This window comes from Cryptomeria japonica, chromosome 5 (assembly GCF_030272615.1).
Source record: "Cryptomeria japonica chromosome 5, Sugi_1.0, whole genome shotgun sequence".
Taxonomy (NCBI): domain Eukaryota; kingdom Viridiplantae; phylum Streptophyta; class Pinopsida; order Cupressales; family Cupressaceae; genus Cryptomeria; species Cryptomeria japonica.
Window position 1 is genome coordinate 231,181,592 of NC_081409.1, and position 18,213 is coordinate 231,199,804.

Below are 18,213 nucleotides of genomic sequence, written 5' to 3' on the forward strand. Positions count from 1 at the left end.
GACCTTGCAGAGGAAGGAGTCACCAAGATTTGCATGCAGACCAAACGTGAAAATTGTGGTAACAAAAAATATAGATGAAAAATTGTGTTCTAAGCACATAGAGCTCCCCTGTTGAAAGGGGTTCAAAGCTAGACAATTTTAAGAAGCAAGCTCAAACATTTGAACCCTGAACATCACCAGCTCAAAATTAAAAAAAGAAGATGATGAAATGGTCCAAGTATAACACAAGATGTTCTTAGCAATCCATTATTATAAAATACATAAAAATTTATACTATGTTTAAAAAATAAAGTGACAGAATTGACACAGGCACAAGATAATTTAAATAATTCGGATATAAAGACCATAAAAATGTGAAAGGTAGAAAAATAAAACAATGATCAAGGGACGCTCTTCCTCGTCTCATTCAAGCATTTGCTTGATTGTGATACTGTCTCTCACATTCCCTGTTGGATGAGTAGCTTTTCATATTCTTAAAGAATTCTTCTATTTTCATATTTCCATATTTTCCACTGCCCCTTCAAATGCTCAGTTCATACAGGCTTCCTGAAATCCAAATCAATCATACTGTCATGCCTCCTACGTGGTGATATAAAACAAGGCTTGAACGAAATACCGTACCAGAATATTCAGGGATTGATGTATATTGTACAATACTATTTCATTAGTTATATGAGGGATTTTTATATTGACGTTTTTGATCACTCTCCACGTCTATTCAAATGGATCATGGAGTGTGATCCGTAAAAAACTGTTACACAGTTAATAATCAAAAGCATTCTTCATACTAAATATTATCTCCCACTATTTTATGAAAGCAAAACCCTGATCTAGCTTGCCAACACTTACAAGAAAAGTTTTTTCAAATTCAGAAAATCAAACCTGATTTCTGTAATGCAGGTTTGACACCACCTCCAGAAGCAGCATTCAGATAGTCTCATGGATTGTGGAAATTTACTAACATTGACCATGCACCTACTTATAGTGCAAGAACGAGTTTATTGCTTCACATCACTAGCAATCTCCCCAAGAATGTGTTTTAAACTTTTAAATGATGGAAACAGTCTGCATCTGTCACAACAATTTCACTCGCAACAATCTTAGGGATATACACGATTGCAGTGTGGCAGACAGCGCATGTTTGAAGATTCTTGACAATTGCTAGCTATGGTGGTAGATGAGTAATTTCTTCTCTTCCTCCACCACATCATCTAATACAATTTTCAAATCCATAGACAATTTCTTGAACTAGCAAAGGTGCAATCTGTCTTCTACCCCCAAGCATTTACCATTTCATGAACTTCAATCCAACTACATCCAGGTGTCTTTGTAATTCCCCTATCATTCATCAATTCCCTTACCTTATGAACATCATGCCACCTTCCTTCTTCTGCGTAAATGTTTGACAGAAGAACATAAGGTGCAGAAGTTTGAAGGTCCAACTGAAAAAGCAGTGATGCAACAAATTCTCCCAGCCAAATATTCTTATGCGATCTGCAAGCGCTAAGCAAACTCATCCAAACAGCCAAATCAGGTTTTACAGGCATTTTGAAAATAAAGTTTAGGGCTTCAACAAGATAACCAGAACGGCTAAGAAGGTCAACCATGCATACATAGTGATCCATTGTGGGCGTGATGCAATAAAATTCACTCATGCTATTGAAGTATTTGCAGCCATCATCTACTAGACCAGCATGGCTGCACGCTGATAAAACACAAAGCAGGCTAATAGGGTTGGGAGTGCTTCTAGAATGCATTTGTTCAAAGGTTTGGAGGGCATCCTCACTATAGCCGTGCATTCCATATCCTGCAATCATTGCATTCCATGAGACTAAACTTGGTTGGTACATTTTGTTAAACAGTTCACGTGCCTTCCGTATACTCCCACATTTTGCATACATGTCCAGTAGGGAAGTCGCAACAATCTCAGATAAAAATCCGCTTTCAATTATTTTTTGATGGATCTCCATGCCTTGTTCCAAAGCTCCCATCTTGGCACATGCTGGAAGGACGCTGGCAAAGGTTGCTGAGTTTGGAATTACACCTGTCAGTTGCATTTGTTTAAAAAACTCCAAGGCTTTATCACAAAATCCATTTTGTGCATATCCAGCAACGATTGTTGTCCATGAGATCACATCCCGTTGAGGCATTTCTTTAAAGAGTTGCAAAGCCTTGTCAAGAACACCATTTTGTACATATCCTGTAATCATTGTGTTCCACGAGACCACATCTGGATAATTCAATTTCTCAAACAATTTACACGCCATCTGAACCCTTCCACATTTTGCATACACATCGATCAGAGCAGTTATAACCACATGAGATGTAAAACCGAACGCAATTACTTTTCGATGGATCTCCATACCCTGTTCTAAAGCTCTCATTTTGGCACATGCCGGGAGAATATTAACAAAGGTTGCTGAATTTGGCTTGACACTTGCAAATTCCATTTGCATAAAAATCTCCAAGGCTTCTTCTAACAACCCATTTCGTACATATCCAGCAATTAGTGCATTCCATGAGATCACATCTGCAATATGCATTTTGTCAAACAATCTACGTGCCTGCTGTACTTCCCCACATTTTGCATACATATCCATCAGAGAGGTCACAACAGCGATATCCGAACCAAATCCACTTTCAATAATTTCTTGATGAATTTCCATGCCTTGTTCCAAAGCTCCCATTTTCGCGCAAGACTGGAGGATTCCGACGAAGGTTGCTGAATTTGGCTTCACACTTGTCAATTGCATTTGCTTAAAAATCTGTAAGGCTTTATCTACAAGTCCATTTTGTTCATAGCCAGCCATAATTGCATTCCAAGATACTACATTTTGTTGAGGCATATCTTCGAAAAGCCTCAAAGCTTTGTCAAGAGCACCATTTTGTGCATATCCTGTTATCATGGAATTCCACGACACAACATCTGTATTGCGCATTTTGTCAAACAGTTCACGCGCCTTGTGTACACTTCCACATTTTGCATAAATGTCTATCAGAGCATTCATCACAATAACATCAAATTGCAACCTGCATCTAATAATTTTCCCATGGATCTGGAAACCATGGTTTAGAGATGCCACATTGCCACACACAGGGAGAATACTGGAGAAGGTGAAGTTATCTGGCTGTACAGCTGTTCGTTGCATTTGGTGAAACAGTTTAAATGCTTCTTGAGAAATGCCATGGCTTCTGTAAGCTGCAATTATCATATTCCATGAGTAGACGTTTGGATTATCAATGTCGTCAAATACTTTGCGAGCATCTTCTATACTTCCGCATGTGTCATACATGTTGATAATGGTATTCTGTAAAAACGTATTTACGGCAAATTTAAGCCCCCTTACTGCTGTGAGACTGGATTTGTTTACAGTCTGAAAGGGTTTTCTTTGCAATGCAGGCCTGCAATACATGAACATGCGTAGAAGAATCTACAGATGGGTTGTGTAAAAAGCCTCTGATAGTTTGATTGAGATGGTAAATGGATGGCATTGTATAATGTCAATTGCTGTTTATTGTAAACAGATAAAATATCATGGTTTTCTTTCAAATTCTGCAACTGTCATTCCTTTCTTCCTTAAATACAAGTAAAACTCAGCTGGGTAGAAATAATATAAGATTCTCTTCTAATATTTTAGAGTCGAACATGGATGATCCAAAAGAAAGAAGGAAAAGATGGAACAGGTCTAGTTTGAATGTCTGGTTCGTTAGGACAAAGTTGTACTATATAATAAAATACAGGGCGCTTTCTTTGTTTAAACAGTTATTATGCATTAGGGGGAGAGCATGTAGTGGAGTATGTATGAATTGTTATGAGGGTCATTGATATTTTATGTTTTAATAATAGTATAAATAAAAATTATTGTTTAAAATATAAAATATCAATTTTTGTGTATTTATATATTAATAATTATGATATATTATATCAATAGTTGTGACTTTAAAGTTATTGCTATGAAATATACTATTAGTTGTAAAAAGCAATCAATCATGTAATGTCACATCAGCTCCACAAGTATAAGGGTCTCTTTTGCACATCTATTGGTCTCACTCACTTTTTTTTGGGCTATTTTGGACACCTTGGCAAAAAAATATGCTGATGTGGCACCATACTTGATGATGTGGCCTTGAAACCTTAGTTATAAGCAGTGGACTTGCCAAGTAAGCTGCTGTAAAAAATTGCGAGTGATTTGAAATTTTCACGTAGGATTTTGAGAGGCACAAAGTTAGGGTGCACAACTTCTGATTCCTCCCTGTGTTAAACTGGAAATTTACGAAAATTATGTTTTTTTTTCCTAAAATTGATTTTATTATATAACCAACAGATTAGGGTGCTTAATCTTTTAAAATAAAAGGTCCCACAGATTAAACAAAATAGCTCATCAATTGGTGGTTCAGGGAGCACGACTTGAAATGTTTATGCAAAAATTCTTACAAAGTTGAATCCATAAATATATTACAATCATCAACATGTCATTAAAAGCACACTGGTAACACAAAAGTTTACAATTTTTAACAAGAATTTAAATAGACCAAAGAAAACAAACATAGAACTAAGCAAAAAGTTGTCCTCAATCTTTGGTAAGGAATTTGTATAGTTCCCCATGGTTGGTATTGGTTGGCCCATGTTTCCTTGTCATGATGTTTGAGCTTTATATTTGCAAGACACACAATGTGGTAGTTGACTTAGGCATAACTTTCGAGTTGAACCGAGAAATGACCTTTAACTTTCCTTCCAAGTCATCCACTTTGGTGTTAAGGGCAACCATCTTAGTAGCAGTTTATTCACATTTGGTACAACTTATTTGGGTAGGTTCAATAGTGGGTGCAGTGACAGATTTACCCAAATTTGTGAGGGCAACATTCATCTCTTCAAATAGACTGGGACCCTCAATTTATTTTTCTTCATTATCTTTCTCATTTTCCTTATCTTTTTTTTTTTTCTTTTTTTTTCAATTTCAATAAACTCATTAGAAATCTCCCCAATATTGAGTTTAGGGGTAAGACGAAAAGCAATCTAATTAGATCTCCTTATACTCAGCCTACACCCCCTTGCCTCCTCCTCCATGCCAGTTACAATGACCATCTTGTCTTCCACCTCCCTAACTTCCAAGTTATTTGTTGATAGAAAAACCTTGACTAAAAGTGTAAGGTTTAATATTCTGATATATGTAGTAAACATTGGTGCAATGCAATAAAAATGGAGAACTTATAGATGCAATAATTATAAACTAGTTTATCATAAATTAGATACATTCATATATATACATCCATGACATCATATATTCATATACTTTAATTATTTAGACATGTCTTATATTCATTCATCATTCTTCATCCATATATATACATATATCTCTTACACTTCCTTAGTCTCACATATATTTAATTGATATTATTCCACACATGTTTCCACACCCTTCTCTCTCTCTCTCTCTCTCTCTCTCTCTCTCTCTCTCTCTCTCTCTCTCTCTCTCTCTCTCTCTCTCTCTCTCTCTCTCTCTCTCTCTCTCTCTCTCTCTCTCTCTCTCACACACACACACACACACACACACACACACACACACACACATCTTGATGCAATTTTATAATGCTTTTCTATCATATCTTAAATCATAATAACTCTTAATTATCTTATTCACATGAATTTGCCTTTTATTATACAATATTTCACTCTTTAATAGCTTATTTAGCCATATTTGAGGAATTTTAAGGCTATTTAAGTGGTATATAATAGATATACGAGTCTAGAAATTATCCAAATGACATCAGTGGTGCCTAACGACCCTACATCCTGCCAACATTCTCCCCAAGCCTAAAACATCTTGTCCTCACATCATATATTCATATACTTTAATTATTTAGACATGTCTTATATTCATTCATCATTCTTCATCCATATATATACATATATCTCTTACACTTCCTTAGTCTCACATATATTTAATTGATATTATTCCACACATGTTTCCACACCCTTCTCTCTCTCTCTCTCTCTCTCTCTCTCTCTCTCTCTCTCTCTCTCTCTCTCTCTCTCACACACACACACACACACACACACACACACACACATCTTGATGCATTTTTATAATGCTTTTCTATCATATCTTAAATCATAATAACTCTTAATTATCTTATTCACATGAATTTGCCTTTTATTATACAATATTTCACTCTTTAATAGCTTATTTAGACATATTTGAGGAATTTTAAGGCTATTTAAGTGGTATATAATAGATATACGAGTCTAGAAATTACCCAAATGACATCAGTGGTGCCTAACAACCCTACATCCTGCCAACATTCTCCCCAAGCCTAAAACATCTTGTCCTCAAGATAACTTAGTAAAGTCACTTGTATCCTTTATGAATGTCTTTATTGTCATGATTCTTCCTCTGTTACATTGTAAATACCCACCACAATGTAACATACCCAACAAATTTTTCAAACAAAAAGACAATGGAGGAGCATGTTAGGCTATGATGCCATATTAAAATAGAGATACTATACTGGGTAAAAATATGCTAGGAGTCCATAAAAAATTGTTATATCTTAAGGGGGAGCTTTGGAATAAGTCAATAACATAATTTGTACAGCTATGGAGAGTCCTAGTTCACATTCATAGTTAGTTGCCAATAAAACTCCAGTTAGCTTTTTACTATTATAGTTGTTGTCAATAACTTGTATGTGTTATCGAAGTCTTTTCTAGATTGATACAAAGACTGGTAGAGTTTTATCTATCTATTTGTGTTACTTTGTTGATAAATAATATACAATGAGTTCTTATTTCTTTGATTTTATTTCTGCTATTCTATTTTTCTGTAGTATAATATCTCTGTTTTAATATCCTTAATATAAACCCTCTTTATTTTTGTGACATGTTTCCAATGTATTCTTACCCTTATTATTTATTTATTTTCAGCAGCACCCCCCTTGGCACACTATATCTCTATTCAAACATTTAATTTTTTTCTTGATTGATATCATTTTCTAAATATGAATATTTATGTTTGTACAACCTCTTAAACATATATGTTATCCTTTTCCAATTCGCTCCATCAATTCATCCACAATCCATTTGCTTATATTCTCTCATAGATTCCTTCTTCCACTTTCTATTCCAAGACATTTTTTTTAAAATGATCCTTCTGTCCACAAATACTATAAGAATGAAGATCCAAACACATTTATTTTCTATGTACTTTCCTATGGTAATGAGAACATTGTATTTCTTGAATAGATTTTTTAGAACTTGTTATACATGTAACATCATATTATTTTCTATTTCTAGGACCTTCATTATTTAGTCTCACAATTGGTACACTGTGCTTGATTTTTTTTTAAACATATCCTATTCTCCAGTTGTATTTGGAGAACATCCTTTTCCATTACCATCCTAAGTATCAAGACTTCTACATTCAAAATCATCATTGTATTCAACCTTAAACTTTTTATCAAAAGAATCTTTAGCTATATAACATTTGCCATATGATTCATTAAATGAATAATAAAAATCATTTGTATCACATGAGGCATTACATAATGTAGACTTAGACCTTAGGCACTATTTTTCCTTTTGACATGTTGTAAGTAATTGATCCAATCGATTATTTTCTTCTTTCAATTTTTAAATATCACCCTTCTCTAAAAATATTTCCTTTTTCACATCTTTTATCGTATTTTAATAAGAAAATTTGACTTCTTTTGTAATTCTCCATTCTCTAATTTAACTTCTTTCAATTCTTGTTCAAGATTATTATTTTTACACAATAATTCACGTATATCATTTTCTAACTCCTTTATCCTTTCTATAAATTCTAAACTACACATTTTAATTGTCATCAATTTTTCTTCAAAAATATATCTTGCATGCCTTAAACCCCCATTTTCCATCTTCAATCTTCCCATTGATTCGTATTTACTGGAAAAAAATTCAAAATTTTCACTTCTCACAAATTTTTAACAATAATTTCTTCCTTGCTATAATCCCCATCTTTATGCAACAACAACCAAGGTTCGCGCAATGAAAGCAATGTTGAAAGATTAACCTTGATTAAAATCTAAGCTTTAATATTCTATTATGTGTAGTCAACCTCAGTGTGATCCAATAAAAAGGGAGAACTTATACATGCAATAAGTACAAACCATTCATAATAAATTACATGCATCCATAACATGATATATTTATATGCTTTAATGTCTTACATGTGTCTTATAATTCATCCAAATATATATATATATATATATATATATATTGTGTGTGTGTGCGTGTGTGTGTGTAATCCATATTATTCCACACTATTCCAAACTCTTATCTCTCACTTTTCACTCTTTATATAGCCTCTTGATGCCTTTTTTTTTACTTTCATAATAAATCTTAATTATCTTATTCCCATAAATTTGCCTTTGATTATATAGTATTTTACTCTTTTATAGCTTATTTAGGCACACTAGAGGTGAAAAAGGCTATTTAAGTGGTAATAATGGATATATCGGTCTTTGTCTCAAAAAACATCTTTGGTGCTTCACAACCATATATCGTGCTAACATTATCTTTGGGGATAAACTCTTCCTCCCCAGTTGAAGTATCCTCCTTAATAAATTGGAAAAAGCATTTTTTAGTCTTCTTGACTTTGGAGTTTTTGAGATTCCCAATAGGGCTAACATCTAATAGGTGACTTACTAGTAATAAGAGTCCTCATAGGGCTATTTTTAAGGTTATAGATCCTTTCAAAAACATATTTATGAGGGGAGGAACTAGGGGACATTTGTTTTTTAGATTTGGCTAGACACAAAGTAGGGATAGATTTAGCAACAAAATTAGGGGAAGACTTTGGGGTGATATTCGATGAGGGGGAATCAATTTACCTTTTGAGTGGGAATGTGACATAACACACAAAAACATGGATTTTCTTTTCTTTTCACAAACACCACTAGAGGGGAAGCAATTTTCTTAGTAGAAAGACTCACAGGTAGAGAATTTTCAATAAAGCAAACACTAATGGGTTTTGGAGGGAATAATGCAAGGTGGAATTGATAAAGACCAAAAATAAACATTTTATGGAGAGGGATGGGGGATTTATCAAAGTTTTTGAAGACAAATATTTTGCTTCTTTGATAGAGGATTCCAAAGAGGAAAGCTAGTAGAAGGAAAAACTTATTAGGGTTTTGTACCAAAAGTGGTTCAAGAGGGAATAGTGGTATTGATAAAAGCTCTTGAAATGACCCTATAAAGTAAAATAGGTTATGACAAAGACCCATACCTTATCCCATACAAGCAAGAGCTTCTCTCTATCAAATCCTCTATGCAATTTGTTATCCTCAATTTCATTGGTCAAACAAAACTAGGATAACCTCCCTTGAATTTTTCTTTTTACGTGCCAAGGGGCCTTAGGTACGAATTTAAGGTATTATAAGTCTCGGTCTTTCATTGCATTTGTGTCTTCTTTTTCACCTTTTTATGTTTTAACTATTTTATGGAGTTTTTATGCCTTTTTGCTAAGTCAGGTTCTAAACCCGATTTTGCAAATATTTAGCTCTTCTTGCTGTGTGCATAGAAATATGAGTAAATAAACCAATTGAAAACTATTTAACAATCTAACTACACAATGAACAAGCAAAACAATCAAGATATGATGATAAAAATAAATCTAAAAAGACAATCAGAGAAGAACAAAATGCAAATTTAATAGCTCCTTTTATTCAGGATTTGTCATTTGATTTGGTTTGATGTGTGCTCGATTTCTATGATTCCAAGGGTGTTTGAATGTGCTCTATAATCGTGTAAAAATGCAAGATATTAAGCTAAAAATGGATGCAATGATGGTTGGATGTGAGTAAACAAAATGGCATGGTAACGGTAGGATAGCATGAAAGTGGATAGTTTGCAAGGAAAATGGAGGGAATAAATAGGCAATGATGGGTGATGAAGGAGCTTGAGAAGAAGACATCTGTCCTCAAAGAGGACAAGTGGCAATCATCAAAATTCCATGTAGAATGAGATTGAGGATGATAAATCAATGATGAACGGATAGTACTAACCCGGTACTGAGAGGGGGGGTGAATCAGTACAGACAAAAATACAGTCCTAAACCGGTTTGACAACAGACACTTCAAATGATTGGCAAACAGTGACACCGGTTTGAAACAAAGTGCAACCGGTAAAGCTAAGAATGACTGAGATAAGCATTAACCGGTTACTCACTTAGTTTTTCACTCAACTCAAGACTACACTACCATTTCACCCTTATGCATAAACAGGTAATCTATCATCAGACCATAATAACAGCTAGTTCAACTTGTTTTATTGATAGGCATAAAACACAAAACCATCATATGCTTGACAGACAATAGGAAAGCATCACAAGATAAAAGCATCACACATGACACACATATTTTTCACGTGGAAACCTAATTGGGAAAAACCACGGTGGGGATGAATACCCACAAGCTATTTTTGAACTCTTTAGAAGTCTGCTCTATTAGGAGCCTTGTCCGATTAGAGACATTACAATAGGTTCTGCTAGGAACCGATCCTGTGAGGGATCACCCGGTTAAGGGATGGCTAGAATACCCGGTTAAGGGTTAAACCTTGTTAAAGGTTACCTTGTTAGAGGATTTCAAGAACTCAATAGCTAAAGGATTTCGAACTCAATAGCTTTGAATTACCCTGTTAAAGGATTTACAGCAAGCTGGTTAAGGCTACCCTGTTAAGGGATTTTCCAACTGTTGAGGTGGTTAGAGATCAATAGGTATTACAATGATCTGGTAATAGCACTCAATGCCAATGCAAATCCGCTCGAGCTCCTCTTCACCTTCTGCACTTACACTCTGCAGGTATCACTTCTCTCCTTTGGGTCTGGCAAGAATCACGTATCCCTTCTCTTGGATGCACACACACAACTTTTACCAACAACCTCAGAAAGAGACACAACATTGATCTTATAGGAAAACAGATAGGTCAGTAGCATAAACCCTAAACCCTAAACTTGTTAGGTTAAGGAATTCAAACGGTTCAATCCTGACCGTTGAGCACACTGCATTAAATGCAGCAGTTCTTGATCCAATCTCAAGACATTCTCCATCGTCCATTTCCACCGATTATATGGCGGCTGATAACCCATCACACGTTATCACCATTTTATAGACTTCTCACATACCCGAGGTAGATAGGAACAATTTCCTTCATGCAAGATCCTTCACGCGCACAAGGCTTACGTGGCAACACGATCTGTTCTTTGTTACCATGCTAACTCATCACACAAAGTCACCAGTTGAGCCACACAGGCTTTAAGTACTTAAACCAGAAACCCTGAAGTTGAGACTACCAACCGGTAGTCATACAATACTTCCATGAGCCGGTTCACATAACTATATGCCGGTTCATCATGAACAAACACACCGCTTCACTTTGGCACAAATGTCGGTTCACAGTGTTCTACCGGTTCTCTCATATGTCGGTTCTCACTTCTTCAACATATTGACATCAATGACAACATACAATGTCATGCTTCACTTTGGAACAAATGTCGATTCATAGTGTTCTACCGATTCTCTCATATGTCGGTTCTCACTTCTTCAGCATATTGACATCAATGACAACATACAATATCATTATGTCCTCATACCAGTTCACATAATGCCAACAATCTCCCCCTTTGGCATTGATGGCAATAAACAAAGATATCTTCTCTTCTTCACATCTTCTCCCCCTTTGACAACAATGCCAAAGTGGAGTCACAAGCTTCCCTATTCCATTATGTTGCTCCCCCTGAGGAGTAGCATCCTTCAACACATCAATCCTGAAGAAAAATTTGACCATGCAATACCTGACTGATGTGGATCATATACCTTTAGTTTACCTCCTGAAGGGGCAACACCCCTAATTCACCTCTTAAGTACATAAATGTAGCCTTTGGGATGCGCTTGGTGAATATGTCTGCTAACTGCTCCTGACTGGAAACATGTTCTAGTGCAATCTCTTTATTCTGAACCTTTTCCCTCAAGAAATGATACTTAAGCTCAAAGTGCTTGGTTCTAGAATCTAAAACCGGATTCTTGGAGATATTAATTGCACTAGTATTGTCACAAAATATACTTACCGGTTCAAATACAGGAACTTTGAAGCCATTTAATACATGCTTCATCCATATTGTCTGAGTGCGGTTCATGAAAGCTGCAACATACTCTGCTTCTGCTGTAGACTGAGAGATACAACTCTGCTTCTTACTCATCCATGAGACTAGTCTACCACCGAGAAAGAATGCACCACCTGTTGTGCTTTTCCGGTCATCTATATCGCCTGCCCAATCAGCATTTGTGTATACTTTCAAGTTGAAATCCTTCCTATAAGGATACCATAATCCATAGTCAACAGTTCCCTTCAGATACCTAAGAATTCACTTGACTGCAACCAAGTGAGATTCTCTTGGGCTTTTCTGGAATCTTGTAGTAATGCCAACTGCATGTGCAATATCCATTCTGCTATGCACTACATAATGCAACTTACCAATCATTGATCGGTATTCCTTCTCATCAACCAATTCTGAGTCATCTTCTTTAGATAGTTTACAACCGGTCACCATCAGAGTACCAACCGGTTTGCTATCTTCCATGCCAAAGGTCTTCAACACCTCTTTGACATACTTGGACTGAGTGATAAAGATTCTATCCTTCATCTGCTGGATCTACAGTCCAATGAAGAATTTAATCTCCCCTATGAGTGACATTTAAAATTCTTTCTTCATCTCATCTGCAAACTCATGACTCATCTTGTCATATCCACCAAAGATAATGTCATCAACAAATACCTCACAAATCAGGATCTGATCTCCTTCAGACTTCAAGTAGATATTACTATCTTCACTTGTTCTCTCAAATCCAATCTTCACAAGATGGGAATGCAGACGTTCATACCATGCTCTAGGTGCCTGCTTTAGTCCATATAAGGCTTTATGTAGCCTACATACCATGTTACTGTCTTCAGATGGGGCAAACCCATCTGGTTGCTCAATATACACCTCCTCTTCAAGTACACCATTTAGGAATGTAGATTTTACATCCATTTGATATACTTTGAAACCTTTAAAAGCTGCATATGCAAGAAGCATACCGACTCCTTCCAATCTGGCTATGGGAGCAAAGGTTTCACCATAGTCTTCTCCTTCTTCTTGAGCATATCCTTTGCACACTAATCTGGCTTTGTTCCTAATCACTATGCCATCCTCATTTAGCTTATTTCTAAAAACCCATGTAGTACCAATGACATTTTCGTGCTCCGGTCTGGGTATCAAAGACCATGTACCAATTTTCTCTGTCTGGTCAAGTTCCTCTTCCATTGCTTTGATCCAGTCTTCATCCTTATGTGCCTCTTTGAATGATTTAGGCTCAAATTCAGAGATCATACATGAGTTTTCTCTGACCTTTCTTCTTGTAAGGATTCCTGCATTCTTATCTCCTATGATTTGCTTAGGATCGTGATTCAGCTTGACATACTGAGGAATGGTCTTGATAGATTCCTCTTGCTTTTCTTCTTCATCCTCATCTCCATCAGTATCAGCATCTACATTTGCTAGTGTAGGAACATTGTTACTGGTACTCGGTTGGCTGTCAACCGGTTCCCAGAAGGTTGCAACTGGTTCATTTACCGCTTTCTCATTATCGGTTTCCTTAGTTTTCTCAGAGGTTTCATCAACTCTTACATTGATGCTTTCCATAATTCTCTGAGTCCTATTGTTGAAACACTTGAGAGCTTTGCTCTTGGTGGAATATCCTAGGAATATTCCCTCATCACATTTCGCATCAAATTTGCTCTGGTGTTCACTCCTCTTGATGTAACATTTGCTACCAAACACTCTAAAGTAGCTAACCACAGGTGTCTTTCCGGTCCAATATTCATAAGGAGTTTTATCCTTACCTTTCTTGATGAGTACCCGGTTCATTGTGTAGACTGCAGTTCTCACCGCTTCTCTCCAAAAGGTGTGAGCTACCTTTCCTTGAATCAACATGGTTCTAGTTGCTTCAACCATACTCCAGTTATTCCTCTCTACTAGGCCATTTTGTTGTGGAGTCTGGGGGATAGACAATTGCCTCTTGATGCCAAGTTCTTCATAGTACTTGTTGAATTCACCGGAAGTGAATTCCCCTCCTTGATCAGTTCTCAGGCACTTGATCCTTTTACCGCTTTCCTTCTCCACTAATGCTCTGAAGGCTTTGAACTTTACAAAGGCTTCAGACTTGTCTTTCAAGAATGTGACCCACATCATTCTTGAGCAGTCATCAGTGAGAAGCATGAAGTACCTATCACCCCGCACACTTCTAGTTTTCATAGGACCACACAAATCAGTATGCACAAGGTGAAGCAAGTTGTCAGCAGTGAAAGATTTACCTTTAAAGGTTGAGGAAGACATTTTCTCCAATTGACACTCTCTACACAAGGTATTATCCGGTTTGCTTAGCACCGACAACCCTCTAAGTGCCTTGATCTTACTAGCCTTCATAATGTTATCAAAGTTTACATGGCAGAGTCTCCTATGCCATATCCAGCTATCATCAAATTTATCCATAAGACATGTACTTATATTTGCATTCAGCTGAAATAGGTTACATTTGGTCTGCACGCCGGTGCCAACCAATTCACCATTCTTTCCTTTGATTCTGCAAACTCCATTCTTGAATTCCAGAGTGAGGCCACTGTCATTCAGCTGGGAAACACTCAGAAGGTTGTGTCTAAGACCATCAACCCAATACACATTGTCTGCACTACTCTTTCCATTCAGAGAGATGGACCCTCTGCCTTTGACCATGCATGGTACATCATTGCCAAAGCGAACCACACCACCATTATACTCGTCCAAGGATAGAAACTTGCTCCGGTCACAAGTGATATGGTGAGAACAACCACTATCAATGATCCACTCATTGGAATTATCAAACCGGGAGACAAGAGCCTTCTTGTCTGACGCATCTTCCTTGACAGCAACAAACACAATATCTTCATTTTCTTCATCCTCCGATTCTTCATCTGTGATACCTTCATCAACTGCCACAAAACAGTTTCTCCGGTTTCCTCCTTTGAATTTCTTGAACCTTTCCGGTTTGTCCTTGTTGTCACCATTAGGATAGTTTACAGCAATATGTCCTATCCGGTTACAAGAAAAGCATTTCAAAGGTAGCTTACCTCTGTATTTGTTGGTTCCTTTAGGAAGTTTCTTGGAAAGGAGAGCTTCAAATGCCATCAGAATCTCTTCATCATCCATTTCTCTACCCTATCTTGGTTCACCACTAGTGCTAGCTTCTTTTCCTTTTCTGGATGGTACTGCAGAAGCTTTAAAAGATGATTTAGTCTTTTGAACAATGCCATCGAAACTATTTAGCTCATAGGCTGTCAACTTTGCAATGATGGAGTCTAGGGATACCTTAGTCTTATCTATTGATCTTAGCTCTTGAATAGAAACAACCCTTATTGCATAGACCGACAATAGGGATCTCGGGACTTTGCTTACCACAGTGAAATCTTCTATTTTACCACCTGCACTCTTGATATCTCCAACAACTGTTTTGATTTTTATTCCATACTATTGAATGGTCTCACCTTCAACCATCCGCATATCTTCAAACTTCCCTCTAAGGCTTTCTTCCTTAGCCTGTTTTACATGCTCATCACCGCCATAGATATTTTCAAGAGTATCCCATACCTCTTTGGGATTTACCTTATCCTGAACATCAATAAACTCAATGTCAGATAAACTGCTAATTAGGGCTTCCATGACTTGCCCATTCTCTTGCATCTCTCTCTTTTGGTCATCAGTAAGGGTACCGGTAGGAGCAACATAGGCAGTCTCAACATAGCTCCATTGTTGAGCACCCATGCTTCTGATGTATATCTTCATTCTGTCTTTCCATATACTGAAATTTTCTCTGTTAAACTTTGGACCTTCCCTCTTCATCATTAGACTGGGATCTTTACCTCAAGCGGTTAAGCTTATAGCACAGAGGATCTGGAGGATGCTCTGATACCAATTGATAACTCAATGATGAATGGATAGTACTAACCCGGTACTGAGAGGGGGGGGGGGGTGAATCAGTATAGACAAAAATACAGTCCTAAACCAGTTTGATAGCAGACACTTCAAATGACTGGCAAATAGTGACACCGGTTTGAAACAGAGTGCAACCGGTAAAGCTAAGAATGACTGAGACAAACATTAACCGGTTACTCACTTAGCTTTTCACTCAACTCAAGACTACACTACCATTTCACCCTTATGCATAAACAGGTAATCTATCATCAGATCATAATAACAGCTAGTTCAACTTGTTTTATTGATAGGCATAAAACACAGAACCATCATATGCTTGATAGACAATAGGAAAGCATCACAAGATAAAAGCATCGCACATGACACACATATTTTTCACGTGGAAACCCAACTGGGAAAAACCACGATGGGGATGAATACCCACAAGTTGTTTTTGAACTCTTTAGAAGTCCGCTCTGTTAGGAGCCTTGTTCGGTTAGAGACATTACAATAGGTTCTGCTAGGAACCAATCCTGTTAGGGATCACCCGGTTAAGGGATGGCTAGAATACCCGGTTAAGGGTTAAACCCTGTTAAAGGTTACCTTGTTAGAGGATTTCAAGAACTCAATAGCTAAAGGATTTCGAACTCAATAGCTTTGAATTACCCTGTTAAAGGATTTACAGCAAGTCGGTTAAGGCTACCCTATTAAGGGATTTTCCAATTGTTGAGGTGGTTAGAGATCAACAGGTATTACAATGATCTGGTAACAACACTCAATGCCAATGCAGATCCGCTCGAGCTCCTCTTCACCTTCTGCACTTACACTCTGCAGGTATCACTTCTCTCCTTTGGGTCTGGCAAGAATCACGTATTCCTTCTCTTAGATACACACACACAACTTTTGCCAACAACCTCAGAAAGAGACACAACATCGACCTTATAGGAAAACAGATAGGTCGATAGCATAAACCCTAAACCCTAAACCTATTAGGTTAAGGAATTCAAACGGTTCAATCCTAATTGTTGAGCACACTGCATTAAATGTAGCAGTTCTTGATCCAATCTCAAGACATTCTCCATCGTGCATTTCCACCGATTTTATGGCGGCTGATAACCCATCACATGTTATCATTGTTTTACAAACTTCTCACATTCCTGAGGTAGATTGGAACAATTTCCTTCATGCAAGATCCTTCACATGCACAAGGCTTACGTGGCAACACGATCTGTTCTTTGTTACCATGCTAACTCATCACACAAAGTCACCAGTTGAGCCACACAGGCTTGAAGTACTTAAACCAGAAACCCTGAAGTTGAGACTACCAATCGGTAGTCATACAATACTTCCATGAGCCGGTTCACATAACTATATGCTGGTTCATCATGAACAAACACACCGCTTCACTTTGGCACAAATGCCGGTTTACAGTGTTCTACCGGTTCTCTCATATGTCGGTTCTCACTTCTTCAACATATTGACATCAATGACAACATACAATGTCATGCTTCACTTTGGCACAAATGCTAATTCACAATGTTCTACGGGTTCTCTCATATGCCGGTTCTCACTTCTTCAGCATATTGACATCAATGACAACATACAATGTCATTATATCCTCATACCGGTTCACATAATGCCAACAGAGGACAAGTGGCTAAGCCAAGGGTGACAAGTGTCCTTTAGAAGGGCAAGTGTCATGGAGAGGAGTGACAAGTGTCTTTGAGGATACATGTCTATTTGGGAGAGAAACACCCAAATAAAATTATCTTTTCTAAATATTGAAAATATTAGGAATGTGCACACACATGTGAGGGGGAAGGTTAGAAAGGGATAAGGTTAGTTTGAAGGGATAGGATTGGTTAAAACCCAAGATTAGTTGGTGGGTTAGATTAGAAGAAGGTTAATGAAATTTGGCAAGTACATATCAAGAAATGGGTTAGTTTAAAGGGAAAGAGAAGTTTAATGAAATCCGGAAAGTACATATCAAGAAATGGGTTAGGAAGTCAGAAGATCAATCAGTAGATGGGAAATGTTCTGGTTACTCAATCGATAGAGGAGGTTGCTCCTGCACCGACATGAAGCTCATCTGGTAACTAAGGTAGATGCCTTAGGGGTAGGCAAAATTCATGATGATACTGCATATGTTGCGGGAAGAGGTTCTGGAAGATGTTCCAAACATTAGAGATGCTTA

The 18,213-nt window shown here is 37.1% G+C and overlaps 1 protein-coding gene across 1 annotated transcript; it reads right to left on the reverse strand.

The window, feature by feature from the left end:
* Nucleotides 1-230: 230 nt before the first annotated feature.
* LOC131029100 (pentatricopeptide repeat-containing protein At2g13600) lies at nt 231-3,780 on the reverse strand. The gene is made up of 2 exons (XM_057959506.1): nt 883-3,780; nt 231-546 (listed from the first exon to the last, which is right to left on the reverse strand). Exon 1 carries the CDS (start codon nt 3,417-3,419, stop codon nt 1,272-1,274), a length of 2,148 nt encoding a protein of 715 aa, XP_057815489.1. The 5' UTR covers nt 3,420-3,780; the 3' UTR covers nt 231-546; nt 883-1,271.
* Between the last annotated feature and the right edge of the window lie 14,433 nt (nt 3,781-18,213).